General features: G+C 37.6%; 1 protein-coding gene and 1 long non-coding RNA gene across 4 annotated transcripts in view; one reads left to right on the top strand and one right to left on the bottom strand.

Moving 5' to 3' along the window:
- EPHA6 (EPH receptor A6) overlaps window positions 1-9,238 on the top strand; it is a 495,246-nt gene extending 486,008 nt beyond the window's left edge. For all 3 annotated transcript variants that reach the window (XM_042867712.1, XM_042867711.1, XM_042867715.1), the window contains 2 exons: window positions 1,780-1,929; window positions 7,034-9,238. In XM_042867712.1, coding sequence (XP_042723646.1) covers window positions 1,780-1,929; window positions 7,034-7,148 — 265 coding nt within the window. In that variant the 3' untranslated portion in view covers window positions 7,149-9,238. The remainder of the gene's footprint in view (window positions 1-1,779; window positions 1,930-7,033) is intronic.
- Window positions 9,239-15,301: 6,063 nt separating this feature from the next.
- On the bottom strand, window positions 15,302-16,500 carry LOC122178381. Its single transcript, XR_006178303.1, has 3 exons — window positions 16,389-16,500; window positions 15,918-15,992; window positions 15,302-15,682 (listed from the first exon to the last, which is right to left on the bottom strand). It is a non-coding gene; the product is annotated as an uncharacterized LOC122178381 (long non-coding RNA).
- Window positions 16,501-16,646: the final 146 nt, after the last annotated feature.

Here is a 16,646-nt window from a genome sequence, read left to right as displayed (position 1 = left end):
ATATGTAATATGATATTACAAAAACATACACAGCCACAGGAGACATGAAACTGTAGTCAAACACGTTGTCAGTTTCCATGTGCTGAAGGACCTAAGCTGTGTATGCGTAGCAGCTGAAATCAGTGAAGTCACAGCTGTCCTCACTCTCTTCATTAGCTGAAGTTCACCTTAATATGAAGACACTTTCTTAGAGATCTCCTGGCTTGTAAAGGATTCTTGTCGCCCATCTGGGTCTTGCTAAGAACCTCAAGAGGAGATTGTTATAGGAAGCTATTGGAAAAGGGATAAGCAACAGGGAAAACATTCAGACTAGAATCTTGCTGTGGGAAAAGTTGAAGGGTGTGTTTATGAGGAAAGCCAAAAGTAGGCTACGTCTGTTTTATCTACCACAAACTACTGTGCCTTGTAGGGCTTGATGTCCACATGCTAGATTTAGTAGCCTCTTGTTTTATGTGTATGTTTTATGTGTGCATGTAAGTATATGCATATGGCTTACCACTGCACTTGGGTCAGTTTATTCTGTATCAGCATGATGCATTTTTCATTCATTTTTGTTTTAAAATATTATTCAAGATTTCCAGGATTCAGAGACTCTTCAATGTTCTCTTGCAGTTCAGTTCTTCTTGTGCTCACCTTGGGAAAAATTTTGCATTTGTTTCAAAGTGCTTGATGCAGTTAATCTGAATTGCATTACTTTAACTTATGAGTTTAATAGATATTCTATAGGAATAGAGTAATTCAAATGGGAAGAAATCACTATAAGTGTGTGAACTAGCCTTGTACCTAATAGAGTTCTCCTGTCTCTCTGTAATTCTGATTATATAAATGAAAATCCATGTGTTTAATGTATTCAAATATATATGCTTGAAACTCAGCATATTAATGCACCAAGGTGTGTTATAAGCAAGCTATATTCCATCTGACAATGTTAGCTGGCTTTTGCTGAAAAAGAAATTATTTTAAGTAATTTCTATCTGCTTTCTAAAGGCTGTCATAAAGCTTTTATACACAGCTGTGTGTTGGTTCTGCATTCTATTCCTTGCAGTTTCTCTACACAAAATATAAAGTCTGTGCAAGCTTTGAGAACTCATCAGCATGGTAGACAAAGGAACAGTGGAAAAATATGTCCCCTCATTGTTTTGTTTTGTTTGTATTTCCATTTCAGTTGTACAATATTAGAGAAAAGAAATGAAACAAAAATGAAACTAAACTAGCTTCTTCATTTTATTTGCTATTCTGTATAATTTTGTGTAAAAAGAAAAGATACAAAATATTCTTGCTTTTTTAGGTTTAGATTTCTAGCTGCTATAATCAGTGTTCCTGTTGTATGACAGCATAGCAAGAAGGAGCTATTGATTATTACTTCACAGAAAAATTATCTTGCAGTATGTTATTATTTTTAAATGGTATCTCAGATTAAATTTTGTTTGCTCTCTAATTTGACTGCTGTATTTACAAGCAGTTATCACCCTGAAACATATAAGATCTTCAAATGAACTCTGTGTGATCAGAGTAGGAACACTGGGAGTGGTCTGTTCCTGTTTGCTTTAGAGTTGCAGTGCTTTTGAAAAGTGTATTGTTTAAGAAGTGCAAATTTATAGATTAATATAATTTATAAGCTTTAGACAGTGGGTTAAAGAGAACCTCAGTTAAGACCTGACCTTTACATCTCAGGGTCCCTGTTCATTCCTTCTGCCTTTTATTAAAAATAATGTCTCCCAGAACAAATCAAGCATAATTTTATACTGCTCAGGTGACCTTTGCTTCTTATTTCTTCAGAATGCCAGATTCACCTGGTGAAGTCCCAGAATTTCCTTTGTTTGTTTCAGTTAGTGACTGGCTGGACTCCATAAAAATGGGTCAATACAAAAGCAACTTCATGGCAGCAGGTTTCACAACTCTGGATATGGTTTCAAGAATGAGTATTGAGTAAGTATGCAATCTATTATTTCTGTAGTGACTAATCTATTTGTTTGTGTACTGCAGTGACTTACTGTGAGGTGTTCTTTTCCTACCTAAGCTAATAGAAGATAAATACAGTTTTTACCAAAACAATATAGGAGAAAGTAGTGATTAAGAAACCTAGAAATGATAGTTTCAATTGTAACCATACCGCACACTGAAAAGCTCAGGCAGTGAGCATCCTTAAATGTTGGAAAATGGGTTTTTGTTCAGACCACTGAAATCAGCAGCAGAATCTCTTCTTATTTTGCAATGAATATTGTCAAGTCCGAGTGATTCTTCATGTGGAAACAGTTTCATACCTTGCTGCCTTTCTTCAGCCAGCCTCAGTTTCACTCAATTTTGCAATGAAAACACTATAGAACATAAGGATTTGGAGAAACTCTGGATTAGTATGGTAGCATAATGATACTACCTATTTTGCTCTTGATTCTCTTCCCATTCATTCCTAATCATCTACTCGATCATAGAATCACAGAATATCATGAGTTGGAAAAGACCAGCGAGTCCAATTCCTGGCCCAACACAGAACCACCCAAAATCCAAACTCTGTGTCTGAAAGTGTTATCCAAATGCTCCTTGAACTCCAGCAGTTCATAGCCGTTCCTCTGCTGTGGACAGCCTGTTCCAGGACCCAGCCACTCTCTGGGGAGGAACTTTTTCCTAATCCTCACCCAACAGTTTCCTGATGCAGCTCCATGCTGTTCTCTAGGATGCTGTTGCTGTCACAGAGAGCAGAGCTCAGTGCTGCCCCTCTGCTCCCCTCGTGGGGGGGGCTGCATGCTACCATGAGGCCTTCTCTCAGCTCCTCTGCTCTGTGCTGGACCAGCCAGGGGACCTTAGCTGCTCCTCGTATGCCTTGCCCTCCAGACCGTGCCTCATCTTTGTAGCCCTCCTCTGGATGCTTTTGTCAAGCTGTGTGCTGCCCGTTTGGTCCGGAAGGATAAAAAACAGCATTGAAAGGTTTGTTGAAATATAAAAAATTACGTCTACTGCCTTGTTCCCCATCTAAATGGGGACTGTTGTAAAAGGAAATTGAATTTGCTAAACAGAACTTTTCCCTCATGCACCTGTGTTGGCTGTGACTAATTGAACTCCTAACTTCAGCTGGTGCTGTTGTGTACTGTAAAACTGAGATTAACATGAGTTGAGTTCTCCCTGCTGTTGTTCTCGGACCAGGTGACCTGCAGAGGTCCATTCCGACTTCAGTCTGTAGTTCTGTCTCTGCAGCTGTGCAGCAGTGTTGTGCTCAGCACTCTATGCCCACGTTCTCCCACTCTAAGTGTTCCATGTCTTTCTTGTGCTGGGGGCCCCAGGCCTGGACGCAGCACTCCAGATGGGCTTCACAAGAGCTGAGTACAGGGGGACAATCATGTCCCTCTCCCTGTTGGACACTTGTCTTTTAATGCAGCCCAGAACACAGTCGGCCTTCTGTGCATGCTTCTGGCTCATGTTCAGCTTCTTGTTTACCAGGACCCCCAAGTCTTTCTCCGCAGGGCTGCTCACAAGGGCTTCTTTTCCTAGTTTGTATAAGTACCTGGGATTGCTTCAGCCCAAGTGCAGCACCCTGCACTTGGCCTTGTTGAACCTTATTAGATTCACATGGTCCCACTTCTCCAGCCTGTTCAGGTCCTTCTGGATGGCTTCCCTTCCTTCTAGTGTATCAACTGCACTGCTCAGCTTGGCGTTATCTACAAACTTGCTGAGGGAGCACTCGATGCTGTTGTCTGCCTCACTGATGAGGATGTTGAAGAGCACCGGTTCCAGGACCGACTCCTGAGGGACACTGCTCATGACTAGCCTCCACCCTGATGCAGAACCATTAATCACAACCCTTTGGCTGTTGACCGGACAACCAGCTCTTAATCCACCAAACAGCCCAGCCCTCAAGTCTGTACCTCTCCAATTTAGAGAGCAGGATGTAGTGAGGGACCACATCAAAGGCTTTGCAGAAGTCCAGGATGATGACATCTGTTGCCCTTCCCCAATCCATCGATGCTGTCACTCCATCATACCATCATAGAAGGCCACCAGATTGGGCAAGCAAGATCTCCCCTTGGTGAAGCCATGCTAGCTATCTTGAATCACCTCTTTGTCTCATATGTGCCTTAACAAAGCTTCTAGAAGGATCTGCTCTATAATCTTCCCAGGCACAGAGGTGAGGCTCGCTGGCCTATGGTTCCCCTGGTCTTCCTTTCTATCTTAAAAATAGGAATAATGTTTCCCTTTTTCCAGTCACTGGGGACTTCGCTGGACAGCCACAATTTTTCAAATATGATGGAGAGTGGCTTGGCTACCACACCAACCATCTCTCTCAGAACCCTAGGATGGCTATCATCTGACGATACGGACTTTGAATTGTGTGAGGAAGTCTCAGACTTGTTCCACTGTTACAGTGGAACAGATTCCAGTTCCCACATCCTCACCTAGAGGTTCAGGGTCCAGCAGATGTGGGAAGCCTGACCACTAGTGGAAAAAAAAATCCAACTAGTATGGAATTATCTACCTTAAACAGAGGAATATCACTTGGCATGGATAATGGGATTCTTTTGAATGTATCAGCTATAAATATCAAAGTAATATTGTGGGAGTAAAACTGTAAATGGCTGCAGTTATTGACAAGAACATTGAGGTTTCTGAGTTATGAGAAGAAACTGAAACACCTTCGAAATACTTATAATGAGACTCAGAAGTCACATACAAGATCTAAGATTTCCTAAGGCACTCCTCTGGATGATAGCCCCAGTGCTGGTAATGTGTAAATACTGGCTTCTACTGATATCAACTCATTCTCATTTCTGATGCTAAGGCTATCTGTATTATCAGTAGTAACGGCCAGTTTATATTCAGGAATTTTACACATGAAGTTAGAACTGGTTTTCTCTCATACATATCACTTTACATTCACCTATGCTTAATTTCATGTACTTTTTTATGGCATAGTCTTATAGAACTTATAAAACTCCTTACCTTTCCCTTGATACCCTGAATAATTCAATCTCACTATCTGACACTTTCACCTCTTTGCTCATCTGTTTTTCCAGGCCATTTACTGACTTGTTGAACAGTAATGTTCATCATTATCCTAGCATTGGCCCTGCAGATTCTCGCTGATGACTCCATTGTAAAATTTGACAACCTACTCCTAATCTGTCTTCTACCTGGTTATTTATTCATGAAAAGTGCTTCTTATGACACAGCTCATTTTCCTTATATACCTTTGATGAGAAACTTCTCTAAAGTCTTTTGGAAATCCAGGGGTGTATCAGATGGGTCATCTTCATCCATGCATGTGGTGACTTCACCATGTGCGTGGTGATTCCTCCATAGGAAACAACTTTATAAAACAAGACTTCTCTCTGCAAAAACCATAGTGCCACTTCCAAAGTAGATCATTTATCCAGGCATTCAATAATTCTATCCTTTATTGTATTTTCTACTGTGCCTTGTAATGATTTTAGACTCACAGGTCTGCATTTCCCAGACCTCTCCAGGAAACTCTGCTTTGTCTCCAAAATAATTTTGACACCACTCTCCATGTCTTAGGCATGAAGAAAATTTTAAGTGTAACAGAGCTGATAATCTCTTTCTCACTGAAATTGCTGTCACTATTTCATCTTTCATCTTTTTTAAAAGCCTTGACTAAATACTTTTCTGTTCTGGATTGCTGGTTGTTTTTTTTTCAGTTTGTCCTGTAACTTCTCTTGCAGTCACTTCAACTTCAGATGGCTCCTCTGACAATTCCCCATAACAGCTCTGGCTTGTGAGTTACTCAATATCATCTGCAGTGAATGTCAACTCAAATAATTGGTTTTGCATTCCTGACAGCGGTCAGTCTCTTGATGCTCTTTTATACAGCATTCAAAATTAGACTCTACAGACACGCTGGCTGGCTTCTTGTATCCTGTGAGCTTACAAAAAAAAAAAAAAAAAAAAAAAAAAAAAGAGTTTATTACAAGCTCTATTATTAAGGGACTTTGGCTGATTTTTCCTCAAGCAGTTTTGTCTGCCTTACAGCACTCTTACAGGCACTCTGCCTAAGGTTATCATCCTTTCTACTTTCTTTTTTTTTTTCTTTTTTCTTTTTTTTTCAGATAACTTCAGCTTTTTGAAAACTTCTTTTCTCTTCACGTAACCTTTCTGACTCTTGGGCTCTTGGCTTCTTTCTGAGTTGTATCAGTCTGTACTTGATAAGCACTATGCACTGTTCCTGCATTTCTATCACTGCCCCACCTGTAAAAGTTTATTCTCCTAGCTGCTTCTTTTTAGTTTCTAAGATGTTCAGTATTTTTTACACAGTCCCTGCTGGTCTTAAGTGTTGTGTATTATTCCCCATGAGAATGTTAAGCCTAAACATACAGCAGTTGCTGCTATCTAGTGGCTCTTCATCTGCTGGATATGGAGTATCTTAACCTGCAAATTTGAAGCTCAGAAGGGTCATGCCTCCAACCATGGGCTCCTTTATCACCTATATCATAAAACAATTTTTAAGGCTATCTAAACAGTGCAATGTCAATGCCATGTCCTATTGTGGGGTTTGTGCAATTGACAGGATGATATTGAAGCTTCCTGCCCTTGCCACCTCTGTGATCTTCCTCAGTGTATTGTAGTTAGTGATGTTCAGAGAACTGCCAAACACCACCATTCCCCAGATCATCAGAAGCATACCTTCAGTTCATTCAACCTCAGGACTGTAAGAGTGAGTATACCAGCCTTGGTCCTGTGTAATAATGAGTGGAACATTTGCTGCTAACATATTACTAACAAACGGCTATCAGAGCACACTTTGAAGGTGCTTTCTCAAGCTCTACAAATTATTAGCCTGATTTAGATTGTTACTTTCAGAACAAATGGCAGTGCTTTGACTACATGGTATTTTTTTCTCAAATGGCACTTGTTCAAAATTTGGAATTGACAGATGCAGAAAACTCAGTGTCTGCAGCACTCACATATGTTCCACTTGTGGAAGTAAACTGTCCTTAAGCAGAGCAATTCATCGTATCTTTATATGCTTTTGTGTGCTAGAGTTCTTACTATACTTGTATCCATGATGAAACTTTTTATCTTGCAGTGACATTAGAAGAATTGGAGTTGTACTCATTGGACACCAGAGACGAATAGTCAGCAGTTTACAGACTTTGCGATTACACATGATGCACATACAGGAGAAAGGATTTCATGTATGAAAGTACTATAATCAACTGTGTTTTGTGCCTCAGCATTTCTAAAACGAAAAATATTCTCATTCTTCCCTTCTGCTTTTCTCAACTTCAAGAACTGCAGTCTCCTGGTTAGACTCCAAAAGTACTTCTACGTTAATGCTTCCAAACTGGAATTTTTAATCACACTGCATAGTTCCTCTGTCAGTTATCTGCCAATAAAATCCTGACCTACTGCAAGACTTGCTACACATTGATGAATAATAACTCAGCAACTCAGCATGGATGTGTAACTTTGTATAACAGTACTTGGGAAACTTTCACAAACTTACTGGAAAGTAGTAATCCGTTTGGCCTGGTGTGGCTTCTTTATCGATGTATTTAGAGTTTGCTGGTAGATCAAAACGTATTTGACTTCTTTCATGTTCTGTGACCATGTAACTTCCAATACCAAATGTGCAATCAAGAAGTTTCACATAAATATTTATTTTATCTTCTAATTAAATCAAAATGTATGGGTCCTATGGTTATATTACTTTATAATAGTTTAAATGCTGGTAAGCCGGTGCCTCAAAATGTGAACATTGTTTGCAAAAATGACTGATGATTTTATGTAGTGAATTTTCATTGTGTTGGAACTGGGAGGATAGTGAGAAATCTGGCTGAAGTCTTCAGGTCCTTGATTCTGAATTATGTTAGCACTCGACACTTTTTATGCTTTAAATTTTAGGTAAGGTCAAAATATTTATTCAGCCCTAGATTTTTTATTTTATTTTATTTTTAATAGTCAGCATTTGCCTCTATTCCATGGTAAATTGTCACCGGAAGACTGGATGTAATGTTTCCATAACTGCATGTAAAACATGGTTGTCCGCTATACTGTGGTCACATAGACTTCAGAAAGTTTTCTGTTCCAAAAATGTAGGCCTCCACAAGTTGAACTGTCATTTCCACCAGTGGTAGTAGATTTAGAGGGTCAATCATCAGTAGGGTGCTGGAGCAGATCGGCCGTAGCATCATCCAATTGAAGATAGTGGTAAAGCCACAAACTAATGCTGGAAGTTACGCTCTGTGGTGTTCAGTTTTATTATACGTAGGCAGAAAAGGAGACATAGGACAGCAGTGTATTAATATGTTGCCTTGAGTCTACTTCTAACTGCTTTTAGAAGTGAAAAGCAGACTGCTGAAATGGAGTTCTGGTTTCTGTGGGGGCCAGGTCTTCATTTAGTACAAGTTCCGAAACAATATCAAAGATAATTACTTTTAGAACTCTTCAATAGCCATATTTACATGCAAGAAAAATGGCTGCAAAGGCCTAACATAATATTTATACCTCTGTAAGATTTACAGCTTTCATGTTTTATTCATGCAACTTACACAGATGTGCTGGGCTACATTTCCAAACTTTTGCATGAGATATGTGCTGCTAGAAACTGGGACACGAGCGCATGTCTGCGAACTGGAGAAGTCACGCGCAGATCTACATGCATGTCACATGTAAACTGGGTTTTTGTTAATTTATACATAGTTTGGAGGACATTCCCAAGTTACATGACATTTCAATATACTTAAAGATTACAAATCTTCAGTTAAATGGCGCATTTGGGTAATTACTATAATATATTTGTATATCAAAATGAATTAACTACATTATGTAATCATAATGATATTTAGTGCTTAATTTACAGCTTGTAAGTCAAATTGTATTTCCTGACTCTCAGAAAGGCTACTGTTGTATGCTGGTGGCAAAGAAGGAAAAGCAGAAAGCAACTCAAAAAAGATTAGGCTTCCAGCTGGTTCACAAAGTTAAGACATGCTAGGCCTGATTCACTGTTGTTACCTTATGTTAGAATAATTTCATTAATTTAAATGGATACAAATAGTGAACTGCAGAAATTTTTCTTTCTTCTGTTAAAAAAACAAAAACAACAAAACAACAGATTTAACTGAAGAAAAAGTTTTCTAAAAGTAAGTATTCACCAGTGTTCTATGATGTCAAGTTGATAAGCATGTTTAAAGAGGGGCAGTGCTAGTCTTATTTTAGCTACAAATTTTATCAGCATGGGTAGTCCCACTGACCTCAGACTGATAAATTCTGCCCCAATTCCAAATCTGAGTTTTTAGGTGTTTTTTTGTTTTTTTGTTTTTTTTTTTCAAGGGTGCCCTTAGAGAAATAAAATCATGCCTACCTTAAGCCTTTTAAAAAACCAACATCACAGAGTAATTTAAGATTTGTTTTTTCTTTATTATTTCACAGAATCACAGAATCACCCGGGTTGGAAGGGACCCCAAGGATCATGTAGTTCCAACCCCCTGCCTGGCAGGGCCACCAAACATACACATTCAGATCAGGTTGCCCAGGACCCCGTCCAACCTGGCCTTGAACACATCCAAGGACGGGGCATCCACAACCTCCCTGGGCAACACGTTCCAGGGCCTAACCACTCTCCTTGTAAAGAATTTCCCCCTAACATCCAACCTAAATCTTCCCTCCTTCAACATCCTTCATTTCATTTCCTAGTATGCCAGTCATTGCTTTTATGGCCATTAATGTGACATCTGTGAAAGGAGGCTGTCACGTTTGAATTTATTACTGAAGAGATATGAGTCTGTTATTTGTTAATAGAGTTTCAAAATTGCTCATAACTAGACCAGACCATAAATGCACTTTTAAATTCTTGTTTGAAAATTTATTCATTCTTGGTAGTGCGTACACAAAGCTGTACGTTACATGAACACAACCTGGTTATACTTCATGGAAGTTAATTTCCAAATTTATCATGCTACTGAAAATATATTTTCAAATAATATATAATAACAATATAAAAACATTTATTAATCAGATCTATTTTTTATATGAATAAGAATTTGGGTAACCAGAAAGAAAAGAAGAAGGGATTTCAATGAGACCTTTTATTAAAAACATTATAAATGCAGGATTTTTGGGGGGTTTATATGGTTTGTGCTTTTTGTTTTGGTGGTGCAATATGACACATTTATAATAGTTGTTCTGATCAAATTTACATTTAGTCCATTTTGGAAATGTTTGATTTGCTCTTGTTATGTTTCTAACCCTACTCTTCCATTTTATTCAGCACAAAGGAAAGTGCTACCATTACGGCTGTTTATATTTTTGTTCATTCAAAAACAAGAACAAAAAAAACTTTTTTCAAATTGTTTTTTCAAATGTGAGCTCAATTCTGTGCAAGCCACAAGTGTAAATGTGAAATTCAAGCAACTTTCTTTATTGCAGGGAATACTTTCTTCGGGTGAAAATTATACCATTTAATTAACCTGTATATCGTAGTGTGCAGTTACTGATTAAATTTAACAAATTCAAGTAAATCTAGAAATCTGCTTTTGAAAATCTGGCCGACATTGCACGGTGTTTCATGACTAAAAGTACTCATTGAAAATTCATGAAGTAAAGACTGCATGATATACAAGCCCCCTAAAAATTGATTAAAATGTGGACATAAGGAAATAGTTCCAAGCTTGTTATTTACAAGTGATATCCATGCGCAGGCTTTTCTAACAGGTGTGGTAGTCATGCATCTAGAACAAATCCATCTGTTCTGTTATCACTACCTGGGTACAAGTTAAGTCTTCAGAAGATAGCTTTAATGAGGGCCTTTGTCTGCTGGGCAGGAAAACTGGGTTAGCATCTCTTGGTCAATAAGTGCACTACCCAGTTGTCCATCATGTGTCAACCACTGTGCTTCCTAAGTTGACTGACAAGCAGCTTAGATATTCATTGCAGCCAAGTGGGTCAGTCATCAGTCTAACATGGAAACTCAAGCCATGCCCACCTGATGGAAACTCAGAACCCCAAGACCTATTAGGGGGAAATTTTTTCTCACCTAACTTTGGAGGTGTGCATTTGAGCTAGTCATCTTAGGTTCCATTTAATTAGTGAAGAGAACAGGGCCCTTGTAGTATTCACATAGTGGTAAATGTCATCTGACAGATGTAATCATTAACTTTTGGGTGAGAAGAAATGTGCCAAACCAGCACTTGAGACAAAATGACTAACTCAGCTTATAGAAGCAGAGAAGGAAGCATAGGGGCATGGAATGGCTGGGGTTGGAAGGGACCTTAAGGTTCATAAAGCTCCAACCCACCTGCTGCAGTGGCTGCCAACCTCCATATCTAATACCAGATCCAGGCATCTGTTCTTAATCTTGTGCACTGATTGTATCTAGTCATCATGCTGAACCTCTGAAAAAGAGAGGACACCATGTGTAATGCTGATGTTGACATTAAGTGTGTAAACAGCATAATGTCTGTCCAATGAAAGCTTAGGTGCGTGCTATGCTTTAATACATCAGCATCAGGCTATCTTACAGTTGGAAATAGTACACTCAGCAAGTAATTCAAGTAACTTAATTGCTCTGGACAAAGCATTCTGTGTCAGAAGATGGTTTATTCTGACACAGGATTCAAACTGTACCACTTAATTTTTGTAATTTAAGACTCGCTATTCGTTTTCCATTTTTATACATACGCTGAACCTAATTCTGAGCTCCATTAAGTTCTTTTTCAATGCAGATTCACCTTTTATAGTAACAAAATAATATTAATGAAAAGAATTTGGTCTATTGCATCTTCTAAGAAAAGTATTAGAAATTGAAATACATCATTTATCATGGCATTTGTGCATGGTTGAAGAGTATTGTATTGTGTTAAACAGGTTTCTTTCGGAATGCCCTTGCTCCCTAACTGTAATTGATCTTTCCCGAGCAAATTGCAAAAATATTTTTTTTTCTTTATTAGTAGTACTATTTTTTTTAAAGAATAAGGAAGAGATCTGTTAAGTTGGGCTAACACCAAGTACTACAGTGATCTTGAAATCTCTCAGAGAGACAAATGAATCAGTACTGAAAAGGGGAAAAAAAATCTAAGAAGGTTAGAATAAGGTGAAAGAAAACTTTCTATATCGTGCCAAGGAGTTCTAACAAAAACAAAAGAAATGGCACAAAAACAGTTTCATGTATTTAGAGTCCACAGATCTCTTCTACCATCTCATCTGTGAATGCTATGGTTGTATATAGATCCTCAGATTATGGACTAGGACATACTGAGTACATAGTGGATATAAAAAACATGTGGATGTGTATATAAAGAATTGTAAATATAACGTATATCATAATGCCTGAGATTTTTCAAGCGTACATAAATTATCTGGCTCTCAATAATGGTAATAGGGTTGATCTTCTCCACTGGCACTTAAAATTGTTAACTTCCCAAACTTCCTTGGCTTGTTATCTGGAAAATGGATGACAGCCTCTCTCTTCCTCCCTTCACAGGCAGAAAAAAAAAAAAAAAAAGAAAGAAAGAAAAAATCTTTCTTAGTTCAGTGTAGTCCATGCTTATAAAAAGTTTGAGTACCTCTGCTGAAGTCACCAAAGATGAACAGTATATAAATGATTTTCTTTTAAATAGTCTTTTATGGACTCTTTTGAGGTGAAAATAGAGGAAAAATTCAAAGGAATGTAAGTAATGATTTGCCAGTATATACTATAAAAAGATATGTTGAATTTTAGAAAGGAAAAACAAAAAAAGATGAATGTAAGAACAGAAGGGTAGAAATAAGTAGGTTAAAATAAATTTCCATATTTTATATGTGAAATAACACCAGTTCACATCGTGAATCCTATTTGTGTGCAAATTTCTTTGAATATTCTACATCAGTATTTCCTACTCTCCTTTCACACAGGAGATTTCACAAGTACATCTCTCTTCCACAAGGGGTTAACATATTGTCTGATTTTTCATACCTGTCTAATTAAACTGAACTTAATAAGGCTAAGTCGTGGCACTGAAGATGTGGAAAAGTGTATTAATAAGGTCAATGTCAAAAGCATTTCAAGCTTTCACCTGTTCTGCTTTGTTCATGTCCCAAATTTTCAACTGTGTCTCAGTATCCAAGAGTACTTGACTAGTTGGTAACTAAACGTGTGTCCCAGAAATAACGTATGCAGTGTACCATGTTCAGAAACACCTGAATATGTAAAGAGTTCAGTGCTTGTGTGGCTTAATTCAGATAAAGAGGCTGACTAGAAATTGAACTATTTACATGAGTAGGGTTAGGCACAAAATGCTTGCAAATCCAAGCCCTTATAGTATATTTGTAAGGAAGAATGAGATAACATAATTTTATCCTTTTTACATTCAGTTCTACATATGGTTCCCTTGAGAGTTCACCATATTCGTTGTTACTATGGGAAAACCTCCTGCTTCACACAAGTTTTGGGGAATATTCATCTCTAACATGGAAGCTGATTGCAACTTCATAAATACTAATACTTGTCATTATTGACAACTCAGCAAAGAACTGCTATGAAGCACATAGATAAGGCAAAACCCTGGGAATGATAACTCAAAATCTCAAAGAAATCTACCCGTCTGTATTGTGAACTTTGCGGTGCCTGGAGCCTTGTGTGGAGAGTAACCTTACCGCTAGAATCTGGAAAATCAGATTTGGGGAACATTTGCATTAGAATCCAGTTATTTATTTCTGATTGTGAAAAATTGCCCATTGAATCAATAAAGGGAATATTTTCATAGTATCAGCTCAGCAAAAGGCTCTGAGTGTCCCCTAGAGCAGTGACCAAAATAAATAAATAAATAAATAAATAAACCTATTTGCTGGTTTTCCAGGGTCCAGCCAATGATAAAGAAAAAAAAGTACAGTTGTCATAATTCAGGTTAGAACTTCCAGTCGACACAGTTTTATTTTCTAAACATATAACTGAAGGACTAATTTCTCTTCTTGTTGCATATTGGCTTTTTTGAGAAGAGCCTAAAAAAAACAGTAAAAGGAGAGCTGTCCAACTAAGTGCTGCTTACGCATCAAATTTTCAGTTTCTTCCAGACCGAGTTCCACGTGACAGTGAGAAGCAAAAAAGAAAAAGCAAAGCAAGAACATCTTTTATCAGGCTGAATTCTTTGATTCATACAACTTACATCGCCATCTCATTAAGTGCTATATAAGATTAGACGAAAAAGACAAAAATTGTAGCCAATTTTTCAAATCTATAGATTCTTTTAGTTACTAAATGACAACTTCACAATTACATTTTTGTCTTGAGAAGGTTTTACTCTAGATTACCTATTGTTTTCACATTCTGATGAAGGATTTTAATATATATATATATATTATTAATTCCAGAGACAATTAGGTAATTGTGTGAGGAATTAGTTTCATTGTTTCATAGGCACTGTTCTGTAGTGGCTTAGGAGTTTGATACTGGCTTCATTGTCAGTAAGATCAGGCCCTGTCTTATAGAGACTGTTGTTGGATTCAGCTTTCCTAATAAATTCTCCCTTTCTGCATTTTACTACTGCCACAATTGATTTGCTGTTGGAAAACCAACATTTATCAGTATGCATGCTGTCTTGTCATTCAAATGTATTACTAAAACATTATACGAGTTTTAATTTCTTTCTTCAGTTCCAGGTTGAGATTAGCTTGATCATTAGAGGCATGATCCAAAATCACTTAAATCCGTAAGTAGCTATCAATGGACTGTAGTAAGGTTTTGGACCAAGGGTTTCCAAAGATTTGTATGGGATGGATGGCCTACTTTAATAAGGGGAAAGAGTGCACTGATCTTAAAAGACAATGCTGCTACCTCAGGAATATGTCAAAAAAGACTATGGTTACCTTCAGTGTGGTGCAAACAAGATACAAAACACACTTGCTGTTTTATCTGGAACGAGTTACCATCACTGAGTTTGGAGTAAGTAAAACAAACATAGTAATCTAACAGAATTGTAATAGAAATGGTTTTCTTTCTTGGGTATTTTCCCAAAGTGCTGGATTTAAATCCAGGATAAAACCACCTTCCCCATCAACAAAGAATACAACTTCTATCTGCAGGATTTGTCCCTCCTTTCTTCTTTAACATGCAGCATTATGCAGTATGATCTCCCCTTCATGATAGCAGTTCTCGCTGTTTTCCACTTTGAACAAACTCTGTTTCACATTCCTAGTGCAATGCAGTGTAAGGTCTGATATTTGCCCCTTAATCAACGGCACAGCAGTAAATAAAATAAATAATGCCCTCCTAGTCATACTGTTTACTGGACTTTTTCATTAATTCCATATTTCAAGAAAAGTATGCTACTATAAAATGCCCAACACATAAACACAAACATTTTAAAACTTATGGCCATGATTCTGTATCAGCCTCTCCCCAAGAAATAGTTAGGTTTGAATTGGTCATATATATTTTTAATGTCATATCTTCTACAGCAATTTCTTTTTCTGACTTGTCTCCATGAGGAAGAAAGCTATTTCAGACAGGAGTGGGAAGAGTTGTTTATTGGTTAAATGGTGAAAGAATTGGACTCAATCGGTATTTCAGTATCTTTTATTCTTACCTAAGGCCATGGTTCCGATGTCAAAATTCCCTTATGGTATCAGTTACATCATACATGGTGCTGCCACGATTGAAAACCCAAAGACTAACGAAAGAGGCTTGCTCTTGTTTGGTGCAGTACAACTCCTATAGACTTCAGTAACAAAAGCAGGTACTCTGCACTCCTCAGGATTGCTTCTGCAATTTAACAAGGAAAAAAAAAAAAAAAAGGCTTAAAAAAGATCATATGAAACTATATTTACTGAATGGCAATTGCTTGTTTTCTGGCAAATCAGACTTCATTGACCAAGTTAGTGTCAACTATTTTCACTTTCTCATCTTTTTTTTTTTTTTTTTTTTTTTTTAAATTTCATTTGCAGGAGAAGGAAAAAAAAACAGAAACAAAAACAAAATGAGAAAAATATTTGCTTACCTTCCAAAAATCAGCTTTTATTTCTCTTGGGACACAATGTGGTCAGTATGTCTTCTCAGGATAGCTTCTATTTCTCTGTGTTGGTTTTAAACGTATATCAATTAAAGGAGCTTTGATCTCTTCTGTGAAATTAGATTGTACACAACTGAATATGACTGCTCTTCATAGTCTGCTGTTCTAGCATAGCCATAAAATGTATCAGTGTATGTGTATATATGAATAACGATTTGATGATGGACACATTGTGTATTTAAGCAGCCATGTCAAAGTTTTAAAGGTAGATGGCTTCAAACCTAACAGTATAATCATACTTGCAAAACATTTTACAGACAAACCATGGCCTCAGCTCAGATCTCATATCCTTATCTGTATCCTTCAGAAACCACTCTTTCTTTCGAGACCCCAGATCACAGTTGTTTTTCAGCTGCTTTTTTTATTCTCACGAAGACATATTTGAATAATGATGACTACCTGTAAGTGAATCTTCACCATCCATCTCACAGAAAAGCAACCTTGGCACTGTGCCTCTGCGTTGTATCTTCATCAGTCTGAACCTGTGTCGCATTGCACACAGCAGGCAAGATCTACTAATTCTGAGAGACTGAACATTCCATAGCTGGTACTGTGACTGCCCCACTGTTCAGAACAACCTTTTTTTCATGCAGTTTATCTCCCACACACTCTCCGAGCACATTTTTTCTTTCTGTCTTTTAGCCGGTTTATAACAGA

The sequence above is a fragment of the Lagopus leucura genome, unplaced genomic scaffold, assembly GCF_019238085.1.
Source record: "Lagopus leucura isolate 7727_CA_CO unplaced genomic scaffold, USGS_WTPT01 Super-Scaffold_100001, whole genome shotgun sequence".
NCBI lineage: Eukaryota > Metazoa > Chordata > Aves > Galliformes > Phasianidae > Lagopus > Lagopus leucura.
Note: the sequence above shows the minus strand (reverse complement) of the source record. Positions and strands in the feature narration are given on the sequence as shown.